This window comes from Anser anser (genome assembly GCF_964211835.1).
Source record: "Anser anser genome assembly, chromosome: 2".
Classification (NCBI taxonomy): Eukaryota; Metazoa; Chordata; class Aves; order Anseriformes; family Anatidae; genus Anser; species Anser anser.
In genome coordinates, this window is record NC_139721.1 from 38,813,065 (window position 1) to 38,828,586 (window position 15,522).

At 38.2% G+C, this 15,522-nt stretch overlaps 1 protein-coding gene across 4 annotated transcripts in view; it reads right to left on the reverse strand.

Moving 5' to 3' along the window:
- CHD7 (chromodomain helicase DNA binding protein 7) overlaps positions 1-15,522 on the reverse strand; it is a 128,514-nt gene that overhangs the window by 6,863 nt on the left and 106,129 nt on the right. For 3 of the 4 annotated variants that reach the window (XM_083823899.1, XM_083823897.1, XM_083823896.1), the window contains 17 exons: positions 13,848-14,058; positions 13,112-13,307; positions 12,727-12,894; positions 11,865-12,044; positions 11,466-11,576; positions 11,176-11,381; positions 10,042-10,241; positions 9,285-9,444; positions 5,782-5,871; positions 5,176-5,279; positions 3,633-3,762; positions 3,283-3,355; positions 3,011-3,065; positions 2,061-2,289; positions 1,686-1,894; positions 869-1,546; positions 293-453 (listed from right to left, as the gene is read on the reverse strand). In XM_083823899.1, the coding sequence (XP_083680025.1) occupies positions 293-453; positions 869-1,546; positions 1,686-1,894; positions 2,061-2,289; positions 3,011-3,065; positions 3,283-3,355; positions 3,633-3,762; positions 5,176-5,279; positions 5,782-5,871; positions 9,285-9,444; positions 10,042-10,241; positions 11,176-11,381; positions 11,466-11,576; positions 11,865-12,044; positions 12,727-12,894; positions 13,112-13,307; positions 13,848-14,058 (3,161 nt within the window). The remainder of the gene's footprint in view (positions 1-292; positions 454-868; positions 1,547-1,685; positions 1,895-2,060; positions 2,290-3,010; positions 3,066-3,282; positions 3,356-3,632; positions 3,763-5,175; positions 5,280-5,781; positions 5,872-9,284; positions 9,445-10,041; positions 10,242-11,175; positions 11,382-11,465; positions 11,577-11,864; positions 12,045-12,726; positions 12,895-13,111; positions 13,308-13,847; positions 14,059-15,522) is intronic. The other variant, XM_083823898.1, reaches the window with a different exon arrangement.

Below are 15,522 nucleotides of genomic sequence, written 5' to 3' on the forward strand. Positions count from 1 at the left end.
TATGATCCTGCGGTCATACAGCTCTGAAGCCTCTGTGGAACTGATGTCTGTCAGCAGTTTGTTGTTTTACTAAATGATACCATCTACCGTAAAGCAATTCCATTCATTTCCTCTGCTAATTTGTACAGAATTGAAGAATAAAATGCTGTTTCACAAATCATTCACAGAAAATAGTCCCACGTCCACTATAAGTGCAGAATTGTATAAAGCTCTCTGTTACTTTGCAGAACACAATGTTTCCCGTATTTTAACTGCCTTGAAAAAGATGCATCCCATTCTACCCCCAACTAACCTTAGGCCAGAAAGAAAAGGCAAACGTCCTCTCATGAAGAAGCTGAACCACAGAAGGATCCCCATCTTCCATGTAGAATCCATCGCGTGTTTCATCCCTTGCGGTACTCATAGAGGCATTGCTTTCTTCATCAAAATTCTTACCCTGAGAAACTGCTCCTGCTGAATAACAATCGTGACCAGGCATTAACTACTAAACTTCCCAACCACCCCATGTCAACCTAACTAAATAGGTTAAGACAACCATGCTTGACACTACATTTCTAACTCAGGCTGTTGTTCAGTCATTATTATGACAGAACCTTAGCCTTCTGCACTTGGCACAGAGACTGTGCTTATTGGATCAATAAGCTATCTTGGAAATCATCCCTTGTGGGAGAAAACCCCACTGATGCTGGATAGCTTTTTTGAAAGCTTATCAGGCCACCCGATACATAGAAAGGAAGAAGAACTGCTAACATGAACCCCATCAAAAGCTCCAAAATGACTCCTTGTATGCTACTTATCAGCTCGCCCAAGTTAGAACAGCTGTGGGGCTCATGGTTAGCACACGGAATTGATCTGACCAGTGCATTACCTTCAGGTTGGGAGGATTCTTCCGATTTGTCGTCATCATCCAGTTTCTCTTCTTCATCTTCTTCTGAGCCTTTTTCCGAAATAGATTTTGGGTCTACATCTGTACTTGTTTCTATGTCTTTCAATTCACATTTAACAGAGCCAGGCTCAGCCTCAGCATCACAGTCCTGTTTAGTGTCCTTATCTGCAACTTCTGTCTCCTCTTTGATATCAGACTTTTCTTTGGCTGCTGGATTTTCAGACCCTTCAACTTTAGACTCTGTTTGTTCTGTAGTCTTTTCTTCTTGTACTGGTGTGGATGGGACAATAGGTGGTGTTTGACTGCAGCCAGCACCCAGAGGGTTTAGAGAAGAGACAGTATTTGCATTACCTGTCCCTCTGTTCTGAGCAAAGTTTTTGTGGGCCTCAAGAAAAGAGAGCTCAGGATCATTAAGAATGTGATAATCTGTCCTACTGACTCCATGTTTAGCAGCACCAATCAGTAAGTCTTTGTCATGTTTACCACACTCCCACCACTCTGGCAGGTCCAAGCTTGGTTGGCAAAGTTTTAGCCTCTCTCCCAACTGTGGGTGATGAAGAACCTGTTCACGGATTTTCCGTAACAGTTCTATGCGATATAAAGTTCTGGAAGCACGTTCTTCTGTGATCGGCTCAATCAGAGTAGAAAGATCAGGCGGTTCTGCAATGACAACAATTTGTATTGTTTAACATCAATCACATGGATGCCCATTTCTAAATCATTGCATCTAGGAATTGAGTTTCAACAATCCTACTGTCTCGTAACAGTCACATTGATTTCTACAGTCAGTAAAACTTACCATCATCTGGTTTGACTGGCATCCGGCACACTCGTCTACACATATTCACAAAGCCGTTAAAATACTTTTCCAAACTTTCATCGGACTTCTTATCAAGTCTGGCAAACGCTCTGAACTGATTCCAGTCAAATTGATGTTTTATAGGATCAAAAATAATTCCAAAAGTAGACACCACACGATAAAAATCAGCTTCTTCTCTTCTTGTCCATCTAGCCAAAGAAGAAACAAGAAAAGTGAGGCCACTGGGTAAAGGACAGCCCAAACGGTTTGGATGTCCCCAAGCCCCTCTAGTTTATTCTTTCAAAAACAGAAGTACTGGTAACATGTAAGCTTAAAGGAGATTAAAAAATAAAATAAAATCACTGAAAAACTCACTTTTGTCGTTTTTCAGTTATTATAGCTTCCCTTTCTGCTTCTAGTGCCCTCACTTCTTCCCGAGGCCGACGTCTCCTGCGGTCAGTCTTCATTAGTGCCTCTTGCCTCATTTGTTGCCTTTTATAGCTGCGCTGATAGGCAGTAATGAGGCGACGCAGACGGGTAGTCAGGGTTGAAGTGTTGGGCCAGTAGAGTTGGCCTAACTCTGCATTGCTTTCACTGTGCTTGCCTAGAGAATAGAGAAGTATTTGTGCACTGCAAAACCACCACTAAACATTTCAAAGTTTCTATGGCTAAGACCGGATTCCTGTTTAATCAGATAAGAACATATGCCTCATTAATATTGGTGCAGAACAAATTAGAAACAGGATAACTACATCGGTAGGAAATAAAAAATAGAATAAACCCATCCAACTCCAAGAACTCTGAAACGCTTTTGAAGCATTTAGAGATAACTATCAAGTGTTATTATTCAATGTTATGAATGCAAACATATTATGAATACTTTAAGTATTTAAATTAATGCAGTAGAGCTTTAAATATGTTACTAAGAAATATCACTCCACCTCTGTGAAAACACCTATGCCTATGATTTCCCACTTTATTATTTTCACTTAGACTTGGCAATTTTCCTCCATACAACGTATCTACAATAACTTCAAGATTATCTTGGCAAAAACATCAACGGCAGCATTATGAAATATCCGGTCTTTATCATCACAATTTCTACTATGTAATTAGAAACCCAGAAAACCATAATGCGGGATTATTCAAACATAGTAAATAATTGTTTTTGAAAGATGTGAAGCATGAAGAGATTTGGCACTAAAAAGTTTACTGTGATGTTTTCCCAAAACACAACCTATTCCCTCACGTGGTATTATAAGCAGTCTACCTTTTCCTAAATGGTCTATTTGTGCCTTTTTAAAATGTCTTTGATATCATCTTACTTGGGTGGATTTCTATGGACTCTTCTTTGTCTTCTGGAGGTGAGTTTGCAAATTCCTTTAAGAGAAGACAGAAGTTATTTTAGTTTAGAGTTTTGACCATATGTCATCATTTGAGGAGAAAAATATGTTATCTTTCAAACACAGCAGAAAAGCATCTTTGTAAGGTATGTTTATCTGGTAGCTTACAAACTTAAGAATTACACATTAAGATAAACATGGAGTATCAGTTATGACTATATATACTAGCAATTACATAAATTCGGAGTTCTTACATCAATTTCATCCTTGAAAGGAGTTCTGGTTGGCTTATATTCTGGATCTTCATCCTCTCTGTCAAATTCACCTCTATAAAATATTTAAAATAGATATTTTAAATATATTGTTTTTGAGAGGAGGCTATTTTTCTGGTAAAAAAGCAAAAAAGCTACAAAAGCCATCAGTATGGTGTACCAAGTTACACATTTACATTTCATGCTCAACTGTGTAAACAATTTTACATACTTTTTACATTATATGATCCCGTCAGATCCTCAGGCGAGATGTAAGCAGAATATGACATATGAACTCATGCCAACATATACAATGCTGATAAAGTTTATTAATTTTTTCATGTCATCCTTACCCATCACCGCCATCTGCTAACATGTCTGTCCCTCTCTGTTCAGCTGCTATGGCCTTTGCATCAGGCATGCCAACCCGTTCCAGAAAGCACAGTGCAGAATCAGCTCTCATGGAATTGTACTTCTCATAACCTGCATGTAGAGTGGGAAACTCTTTTTTTAAAGCTACGACCAACTGTAAATACAACGGCTTAGGTAGCGAAGTATAATATTCTGGATTCATTTATTTATTTTTAAATAAAACTAAGGAGCTGTCACCGTGATTTTAAAGGATCTGTTTATTAAAAGAAGAAAGATACTGGGAAAAAAACATTTCATTTGTGTAATGAAATTTTTCATATTGGCAAATTTCATCAGTACAGAAACATTTTGACATCAATAACATTAGCAAATTATATAAATTGAAAGTATAAACTTTCTTCCGTGTCACCTCTTTATAAGGCAAAGCAAAAATCTTTCACACGAAAAACTTGTTTAAGGTTCCTATATGACTTTTGCAGTGGTTCTCCACATCCAGCAACTCCCTACTGCAAACATGCAGATGTGAATGGAAACACACGCACCCCACACACACACATTTATAGCTGCAGCACTGCTGGAACCCTCAATGCAGGCTGCAAAAATGCTGTATACATAGGTTATACGTAAGGCCAACGAACCTGTCTTATTAGGTTTAGGATGATGCATGTCAGTAAGATGACACTGTTCCCTCTATGGTTTTCAAACTGCTGTTTGCTTTTTTACTGCCCAAGTTGACTAGATGGAAAATGGCAGATCCCAACAGTGCACTGCAGGAAAATGATTTTTAGACTAGACTTGCCTCAGCTGAGCCCACAAAACAGAGCTGCTGTACATAGGCAGAACAGCACAATTCAATTAGGATTTGTACTACAACACACTGCTCCTAACTGCTGTAGAGCCTCAAGCCAAACTGTAATCATGAAAGGTTTTATAAGCCATCATTCTCCCCTTTAGTCAGGCTGGGCTGCTGAGAATACCTCTGCGACCTCCAGAGAATTGGGATTATAATCAGGAATCGCTCACTGTATATATCATGCCAGCTCTGCATCCCCAGCCTTTCAAAGTTAACAAGGCTGCATCCCACTCAAGGGAGCCGGGAGTTCTCAACACTGACATTTGTGAAATATTGCTTGGAACAAAGCCCAGGAGGCACTTGTACAGATTAATAGCAGAGGTTAAGCCCACCGTCCACTTTGACACTGGTTGGCAGAGTTAGCAAGTGAAGCAGTGCTGGAAGCAAAGTTTATGGAGATCTATCTTACTATTTGGCTATTATTTAAACAAATATGGTTTTGTTTTATTTACAGCCAAGAAAGTAATGTTTTCTTCTCAAATGTTCTGCAAACATTTAAAAACAGCATCTGATATTTACAGCTCATATTAGGTTTTTAATGCAGGCAAGAAAAAAAAAAAGGATACAAGCCAACAGTTCTTTGGAACAATACTTGTTAATATTATGACTGAACAGTCCTACACACAGAAAGCTTTACAACTGAGTTTTGTTCAGAGTGAGACATCACTTACCGTGTTTGAATACTCCAATTAAAAGGGATTTATCCGCCTCCTTATCCCACCAGTCTGCAGGAACTTCAGCATGGAATGGCTCAGGTATCCACACATCTACTTCACTGTAAAGACAGCGTTATACACATTCTCAAAGATGCTACTAGACAAAGACGTTAAAAAAGTAGTTCATGCTGTTTTGTAAATATGCATTTTGATGCAGGAAAAAAAACAACACACAAACTGAAATGTGCAGAAAAATAATTAGGATGGTTAAAACAACAACAACAAAACAACATTAAGCTATTTTGGGAGTAGAATGCCAATGATTTTCCCAACGTGACTCACTTAAGGTCTTAGTATTTTATTTTATTTTTTAATTTTTAAAATTGAGATAGAATAATCCTTCAACATTAGCAAAACTGAAAATCTGCTTTTGTCGTTTCCCACACTATTCCCTCCCCGAAGAAAATTACCCCCTTCGCTTGATAAAACAATAAGGCTGCTTCAGAACAGACATTTAACAGGAAGTAGAACAACCTTTAAATGCTGCAATTATTACAGTACATGTGCTTTAATATAAGCCACAAGCAGAAAGCAAAGAAATCAACCTGCACTTGCACTAACCTTGAGTCAGCACCCTCTAAGATCTTGTCTGCTTGGTCCCCTATAACTTCTTGTCGTAGATAGTACAGCATGCGGACACGCAGCAGGACCCTGGAGAGGAAGGCAGAGGGGGGAAAAAGTTCTTAACTTCAGGACTGTTTGCCAACAGTGGCTTTTGGCAGCTGCTGCTGTTCATCCATCATCCTGCCAAGGCTGATTAGCCATGCTGTATGGTAGGCTTGAAGCGTGACAGATGGTGGCACATAATCACCTCTGTGTGGTGCTTTCTGCTGGCTTCCAACAGGCCTGCCTGGCAACCGCTTACACTGCACAGAGAGGGACCGAGCGCAGCCCAGCCCCGGCGCATTTCATTTAGTTCTACCTAGTGCAGCTTGTGAAGTTTAGACACGTACTCTACCACTGCCTCTGAAGTATTGAAGCAAGTTTGTAAACAACTGAGCAGATGGCTTTCAGTAACTGTTCTGCTTCATTATCTCATAAAATTTCCTCAGCTGCTGCCTTAATACCATTTTTGGAAGCACATCAGAAGTTGTAGGAATAAACGAGATATAAAATCTGGTTTTACTACCTTACAATAAACCCTCAATATGGAATGTCAGGTTTTTCAGATTATACAACTTTTTGCTTCCGAGAATGGGAGGAAAAAAATAATCCCCCATTTCCCTTAGGAGATATTAACTATTTTTACTCTTTATAGTTCAAACTGCTATTTAATTTTACTTGTGCACAACCTAAGTGCTATAAGGAAGTGAAAAACCTTCCTTGCCCATCTTTGTTTTCCCCATCTCTGCTACACCATGTTTCTGAAACCGCTGTCAGGTGGTGTGGCCACAGCTTAAGCTGACACAAGAGAGAATGGCAGACTCTGGATTTTCAAGGAGACTAGAAAAGAGGTCATCGCTGCAGAAAAAAAATATCTACCTGAAAATCTCCCATGTTTACCCAATTCAGGGCACCCCCTGCTGCCTAGTTCATGAAGTAGAATCAGTACCAGCTAAAATGGAGATTATTCAGCCTGCCCTCTCCCTGTATCCAAATCCATCACAGCAACTGTTGAATTGCTGCTGTTCCTGGAACAGCGAGGGTGACCGGGGAGGCAGTAACCTGATCGCCCAGTTGCATGAAAAATTTAGACCACCAGTTTTGAGAGCTCCTCGTTAGAGATCTGATGCAATAGGAGCAATACCCAGTTTTGCACGTGTTATTCAAGCAGTCCTTGGAAGAGCAGGAATTTGGATCAAGGTCATGTCTACAATTCGAAACATGTCAGACATGCTTCTTTTTGTATGCGTGATAACTGGGACCAGTAAGGTGTCCCTGCTCCCTGTGTGGCTATGTAAATAAGCTGCTGAGGGTCTCTATCACCTTTGTATTAAGCAATAACAGCTGTTATAGCAAGCCAAAGAAGAGGAGGAGAGAAAAACAAAAAACAAACCCAAAAAGCAGAGGGTCTTTGTACCTTTCAGGAGTCCTCTACGTTAGAGCAGCATAAATGTTACACATGAGAAAAGGACACCAGCTCTTACAAAGCCAACTGATACTACTACCTTTTGAGGGAAATTACTTATACTACTAATTGGCTTCCACCTCTCCTTGATTTTACCTGGGCTAAACATATTGTTTCTACAATTCACTTAGTCCTGGCGGATCAGGGAAGTGAAGGAAAAAGCTAGCACCTGAAAACACTCTTGCACAGTGAATTATCAGTCTTCCTGATCCTGGTAATTTTTCTACTGTATTATTACAGAAGCAGTATTTAAAAAATGAGTTTAAGTCTGATCTGCAAAATGATATAACAAGTAATGAGGACATGTTACCTGGAATGGTAAAATAATGTTACAGAAATAAAATTAATTACTTTAACAGCAAGTGAAATGTAATAACAGATCTGACTAACAGTTTAGAAAAAAAAATCAAAAGGGAATTTATTTGGATGTAGACTTGCTAGTATAATTCCATAAGTATCTGTTTTTGTCAGCTGAGAATTAAGCTTGGTTAGCATCTGGAAATGAGCTAATAAACCCCTTAAATGACTTTCCTCCTTCACATCACACCCCCTATTGACAGGCCACAGGTACTTTTCAAATCAATAATTCTTTCCAATAAACAGTATTAATAAGACACAATGCATATTAAAAACACAAAGTAATGATGGCTTTGCAGTGACAATGCATTATATTTGCATGGTACATATCCAATGAAGAGCCTAAATTAAAAACAAAAATATTTGGGGCAAGGGTTAGGTTTGTCTATAATGGAGAATATAGTAAGCAAATCTGAGATGGAGAAGCAGGACACTGTTGAAAGAAGCTGACAAAAATAACTAAGATATTACAAACTAAAAGCAGAAACAAAAAGTAAGAGATGCTCTTAAGAGACATTTGTTCAACAATTAAGCAAACACTCAAATCAAAACAGAATGATCTTTATTGCCATAAGCTTTAGTAACATGTTTAGAATTGTAAAAATCAAAGCAGGGCAATGATTCAAAAGAACGAAGAGAAGAGATACACCCAAGGATAGATGAATTACTTCATGAAACTCAGGAATCTAAAAACTGGGTATTTAGCGTCTAAGGAAGACAACTCTAAGGATGTTAACCTGGTAGACCCTGCAAGAAGTTGCGATAAACAAATAGAGTATCTTGCGTTGGAAGGGACCCACAAGGATCATGGAGTCCAACTCCTGACTTCACACAGCTCCCCCTAAAAATCAGACCAGGTGTCAGAGAGCGTTGTCCAAACATTTCTTGAATTCTGGCAGACTCAGTGCCATGACCACTGCCCTGGGGAGCCTGTCCCAGTGCCCAACCATCCTCTGGGTGCAGAACCTTTCCCTAACACCCAGCCTGACCCTCCCCTCTCCCAGCTCCATGCCGTTCCCTCGGGTCCTGTCGCTGTCCCCAGAGAGCAGAGCTCAGCGCCTGCCCCTCCGCTCCCCCGTGAGGGAGCTGCAGGCCACCATGAGGCTTCCCCTCAGCCTGCTCTGCTCGGGGCTGAAAAAAACAAGGGACCTCAGCTGCTCCTCATACATCTTGCCCTCTAGACCCTTCACCATCTGTGTAGCTCTCCTTTGGACACTCTCTAACAGTTTTATGTCCTGACTATATTGTGGCACCCAAAACTGCACACAGTACCTGAGGTTACGCCACACCAATGCAGAGTAGATTGGGATGGCCATTTGTGAAGAGAAATAGACTTAAGTAATGTAAGGGTATATTCTGTCCTTTATATACTCATAAGAATAACCACATCTTTGATTCCATTCTCATTTGTTAAGTAGAAAACAGCTCCTCATGACTGAGTTTTAAGCACAGATAAGTAATAAAGAACTTATAGAAGTATCCAGATATCTGTTAAGTTGATTAACCTCAAATTAAAAGTAATAATGTTCTTTACATCCTATTAAATAGCCCCGCAGTTCTATTAAAAATATACCCAAAGAACTTATAATGCTTACTATATGCTTTAAGAAGTTTAAGTGAAATATTTATTAATACTTACTTATTACAATGATGTTTGAGATGTTTCCTATAGCTGTCTTCTTGAAATAACACATCTGGATTACAGGTTGTGAGCCAATCAGCATCTTGAAGCATTGGCTGTGAACTCTGGGCTTTTACTTTCTTGCCTTTCCTCCCTCTGGGCACTGGTGCAGATAGACCTACACAAATGCCCAATATTTTTTATACGGTCTCAATAGAAAAGCTCTCACCCCAAACTGCATTACAAACGCATTTACAGCTAAGGATTGTTGTTATATTAATTCCCTTGTGGGCAATGCAATAACCAAAAACTGAACAGCAATGTAATTTAGCTAGAAAATTGTAAATAACAAAATCAACCAAAACTTTCATGCAAATTTAGGTGTGAAGATTTCAAAAATGCAGAGAGCTAGCCAGAAAATGGTGTTATATAAATATTTCTTGAAAAAACTCTCATGCATCTGAATGGCCATAAGGAAACAAGTTATATGATTTATGGCCATTTGAAAGAGACTAACTCCAGTAGTAGATATCTTTAAAATTAGGCTAGAATATTTGTTCAAAACCGGTTTAAGACAAAGAGCACTGCATCCAATGAGGTGTCTGAGGGAGAGTTCCCCTTTAAGTACTGACTCAGTCAAAGCCCACCTTACTCATAAAATCTGACAAGATCCTACTACATGTCAGAACGGCTATAGTTTGAACTAAATACATAGCATGACTGAAGCAATTCTTTCCTATTTACTAGTATCATTATTTGATTGTGGTAGACATACCGGAATGATTAACCAAAGCTCGAGTTTGCCCATCTGCAGTTGGAGTGATCAGATCCCAGATGAAACTTTTGATATTTTCATCCCCTTTGTAATGATTAAGACAATATACAAGGATAGTCCGGCAGATGGTTTCCACATCTTGTTCTGTTAGCTGACGTTTATAGCGCCCATGTGAGAGGATGTCAGTCCACCGACCCCAGCTACAAGAAAAATATGTTCAATACAACAGCCAGGGCACTGGTATTTTAATTTGTGACTTTCAATTTAATTCTTGGTGCCAAGCAAGTTGGGACCTCCTGTATTAGCACTAATGCATTTTGCCTTTGCAGGTTACATCAGGGAATCCAAATTCCAGCACCAAAGAGTTAAGAATGTTTATTTTACAGAACAGGCAATAAGTTCACTGCTCGTAAAGCTGCAATTGAACTATACTCAAAATAATAAAGTACATATGTTTAACTCTAATAGTCCCAGTAAGCTCCGAACAGGAAATTCAACCAATTCCTACAATCATGGGATTTGGGGAATCAGTTTTATTTCGATCCTGAAATTCATTATTAGCAACTGTTGTACACAACTTCCTAGAAATAAAGCCACTTTTTCTGAAGCCCATTGTGCTAGCAGTCAAATACAGCTACTCGCTTGCAAAGAGATAAAATTCAGATTGATAAATCCAATGGGGAAAAACACAAGGCATCATCTAGCTGAATTCAAGTCATACCAAAATACCAGAATCTACACCAAAAAGTTCTGGATTGACTTGATTTCACAACCACATCTTTCTTTACAAATATACTTTGTTATTCTCCACAACGCTTAGAAAAGTGAGATTAAACCTTGATAATTCAGGCATTCTTTACACTGTAAGAAACCAGAACAAAACTACATATTTTACCAATGAGTTCATATCCATCTGTAAGACACTCAGATACTTTAAACTAAATAAGACATATTTAAGCAACTTATATATATAGCAATTTAAAATCTCACTGACAAATATATAGTGTAATGAGGTAAAGGTTACCCAGAGGGTATGTGAACATAAAAAAGAGAAGGAAGAGTTATTTACTATGTATCATTTCCATATTTTCAGTTTTTAGTCACAACCAGAATATTTAATCTGTATATCCTTACCCATAAACCAACAAGTTCTTCTCTACCCTGAAACATTCACTTCTTGCATATCCCTGTGATTTGTCCTGAGGCCTACGGGGCTTTGTGCTAGGCTTTTCTTCAGAATCACTTTCCAGGTCTGAAAACTCCATCAGTTCATCCTCTTTGACTGCACTGTAGAGTCTAGTTTGCTTTCTTACTCTTGGTGTATCAATGACCAGGTTATTCTAAAATAAAAGCGGAAATGTAAAAATTTAGGAGGAGAAAAATCTTCAATTTAATGGAACTGGGTACTGTCATAAAGCTCTTACCCTTCCATTTAAAGCATCAATATCCAGCTCAGCCTTCTTTGCCCACTTCTGCCAAAAATTAGGGTCATCCAAAGAAATGTCTGTCCTGTTCCCAGATGCAACAAAACTAGCCTAGTAAATGTGAAAACACATGCATTGGTTTCTTAACTACATGCTACAAAGAATATCTATTTTCACTGGTAAATGCAATATTCAGGACTTAAAAAATAGTTTTTTCAAGAAAGAAAAAACATAAGCGCATAAACAATCATAAATAGAAATACAGATGTCCCAACAATTGTGAGGAAGAAGTCTCACAAAAGTACATTGAAAAATAAAATTGACACTGAATGTAATTTAATACTACTTCATCTATCTTGGTCACATTTTATTAATTTTCCTCTGAATAACAATGCACACCTTTGCAAACGTTGAGCCTTTTCCTTCAGATTCAATAGTAATTGTGTGTGTTCGCCTTAAGAGAATCTGATCAATATCCTCTTCACAAAACTTAGACCCTTCATCTTCTTCGTCCATCAGAGCACCATATGCCCCCTTTCGAAGAAGATCTTCTATTTCTTTCTTAGAAAGCTGTTGCACCTGTAACATGTAAGAGAGGTGGGCTTTTTTGACACCAGTCAATGTTTATATCTGACACTATAATCAGATTGATTGTCTTTTTATTTAGCATTTTAAGAAATTAAGTTCTAAGATAATGGGGTGTTGGTCAATTAAACATTCATGCTGAAGTCACCTTTGAAAGAAGAATGCAAACAACAATGTTTTTAGGGTGAAGTTATATGAGTGGTTTAAACGATTTAATAATTCATTGTCACTGAATCCCTTTACTTTAGCTCTGATGACTGCTAACTCCTCCTGAGAGCACATTTAACTTACCAACCTGACAAAAAGCTAAAGCAAAGAAGTCCAAAGCAAAAAGGTTAAAGAAAAAAAAAAAAAGGGTGTTGGGGGGAGAATGACAAGGTATGGGATGGGACTGTAAGAAGTCCAAAAACTGCTAGGATCGACACCATGTAAAGGGAGGAATGATGGGAGTGAATGAGGATTGAGGGAATATGACTCTACCTGCCTACTTTGGGCAATTAATGATACATTAGATAGTCTGAGCAAGATAGTCTGTAGCCTTACCCTTAATTAACCCCACTTTAACATACATGCCATACTCTATCTGAAAACTATTGTTCTCCAGCTAATGCATAAGAAAGAAAGGAGTTACCCGTTCCTATCATTTGTTGATCATGCACCTTATATTAATTCTTACCCCATTTGTAGCGTTTTCTCTTCCACTCATAGATTGTAGCACAGCCTTATCGAGGCCAAGCTTCAAGCTAGCTTTGTCAAACATTTCCCTTTCATAAGAATTCCTTGTTATCAACCTGTAAATTTTCACTGATTTGCTCTGTCCTATTCTGTGACATCGTGCTTGAGCCTGATGAAATAAGACAGATCCTCAGTTACAGGTGACAAAAGAAAAAAAATCAATACAGAAATCTTACTTTAGAAGTTATTGCTCTCAATATAAATAATAATCCTTATGTTTTTAAGAGATGGACAACAGATACTTTGAAATTTTATTTGACTACAAGACACAGCAAATAGACCAAAAAAAAAAGAGTTTTCAATTGAATCACCTCTTGTAATATTACCTGTAGGTCATTTTGGGGGTTCCAGTCTGAATCAAAAATGATGCAGGTATCAGCAGCAGTAAGATTAATGCCCAAACCTCCTGCCCTTGTACACAGCAGGAAAACAAACCTATCAGAATCAGGTCTCGAAAACCTGTCAATAGCTGCCTGACGCAAGTTGCCTCTTACTCGGCCATCAATTCGTTCATATGGGTACCTGAAATAAAGATGTATTATGAGGAGAATTTTACTGAAAATGTTCTTACCTTCTGTCATTGTTTCTTTTAAGAATATATTTGTTTGTTTTTTATTTTAAGGAAAATGTTACTATAGCATCAAAATAGCTACAACAAACTGAGTGACTGTTCTTGTATCCACCAACTTCATCAGTGGAAGACATACTATCTTGTCTCTGGTTTCGTGCCTTTTAGTGAAGAACAGGCTTTCACTCCAAGGAATGAAACAAATGTTCAAGATTAAATGACAAAAATCCAGAGCAACTGAAACATTTCACTGAGTAGAAAACTAAGAGGACTCATTAAAGCTCCTGTAAGGTCAATTTATACTCACTGAAAAGAAAATCTTCAGTACTTGCACCTTACAGGTACGCTTCTCCCTTTAGTCAAGATTACTACAGAAAATACTGTAACACGTTTGAATTTCATCCCATTACAATATGGATCACTCACAGGTTAAATACTGTGGCCGCTGAGGAAAGCACAGTTTATTTAGAATTGTATTATATTGTTGCTCTCACCGTCTTTGAATGAGGTAGTCTTCCAGTATGTCCAAGCAGCGCACCATCTGGGAAAAGATAAGCACCCTGTGGCCACCAGCCTTCAGTTTTGGCAGCAGCTTGTCAATCAGTACTAGCTTGCCAGCAGCCTGGATCATTGCCTGGAGCTGAAAATCTGGAGAGTCGGCATTGTGTGTTTCTTTAAACTCTTCCAAAATTTTCTCTTCAGCACCTGCAAAGATTGGACAGCAATACATGAACACTGCAAAGGGTTTTATTAATAAACAATGAGCTTGCCTTCAATACCCTATAGAGACCGCAGGAATGTTTTAAGCATTATGTGAATAAACATTTATAAAAAATGTTAATCTTAAATTTAAAGCAAACATATACACAAATACAGCATAAATAAAAAGTAACTTTGAGCATTCGTTCTATTTCTTTTTTTAAAGGAGTATAATCTTTTCCACGCAAATTCATACAACCATTTAATGCAAACAATTTAACGAGAAATGAAGAAAAAACACAAAGTAAATCATATTCTAAGTGGATTTTCTGTCCTTTACTAAATGCAACGAGGAAGAAAAAAATCTTGTTTTCACAGTAAAATACAAGCAATACAAATAACATTGATATCTGTCCCTTTAAAACCAAAACCAGGTTTAAACACAATCATGATACGGACCTGCTCCTTCCACTATTATTAACTACACAATCAAAATATAAACAATGAAAAAAAAAATCACTGGAAAAAAAAAGCAATGTAAAATGATATTTTATCTTCTATTTAGCTTTCTTTTCTCAATGAGTGTGCTTTTTCCTCAGTTTGGTGAAGCTATCCAATGGATATATTCTTTCCAGAACTAGTCAAAAGTTCTTTCTTGCCATTCCCTCTATGAACCAAAAGCATAGCAACAAATACTTCCTTGTACTGCTCATTACCCAATGACTACAGACCAAGTTCAAGTCTTATCATTATTCTGCAACCTTTCTGATGATTTTAACCCATTTTCAGGTCCCTTCTACAAATAATTACTATTCAAAGCATTATCAGATGGCTATTCTTGGCTAAGTAAAAATCCAGGAATCTTCATCCTAAGCTTATTTCATACCCACATAAACCTGGGGGCTGTCTTTTTGAGTACCTCTGATTTAAAAACAAACAAACAAACAAAAAAAACACCATAGTTTATAACATCCAACATCAACATTGCTTTGGAGGAACACAAGGAGGGGTGGGAGGGCTGGGGCAGGGGAGAAAAAAAAGCTTGTTGTCAGGCTTCCAACGAGCATCTCTCTCAAACCCCAGCTCTAACTAGATGGAAGTAAACAAACATGCAAACGCACCCTTCACTGTGTGGTCACTGGTTCAGTGCCTACTGTAACGTGGTGTCTCAACTAGATGCCACCCTATGCAGGCTGGCAGCTTCATATTACACAAAATACTTGCGCTGCTAGCTTTCACAAAATTTAACAGGTTCAAGACATGACCACACTTAAATATAGTTTTACAACGCTGAATTTTCCTTAAACAGGATGCCCTACTCCAATTATTACTGATCCCAACAGTTTGCCCCTAAGAAAAACAAAGCCATGTGAAAATAGAATTAGACACTCCTTCAAGCTCCCTTCAATCATATTATTTCCTGTTTTGTAAACTAGGAGAATTTTGGGGTAGTAGGTAGTAAATCTCAGA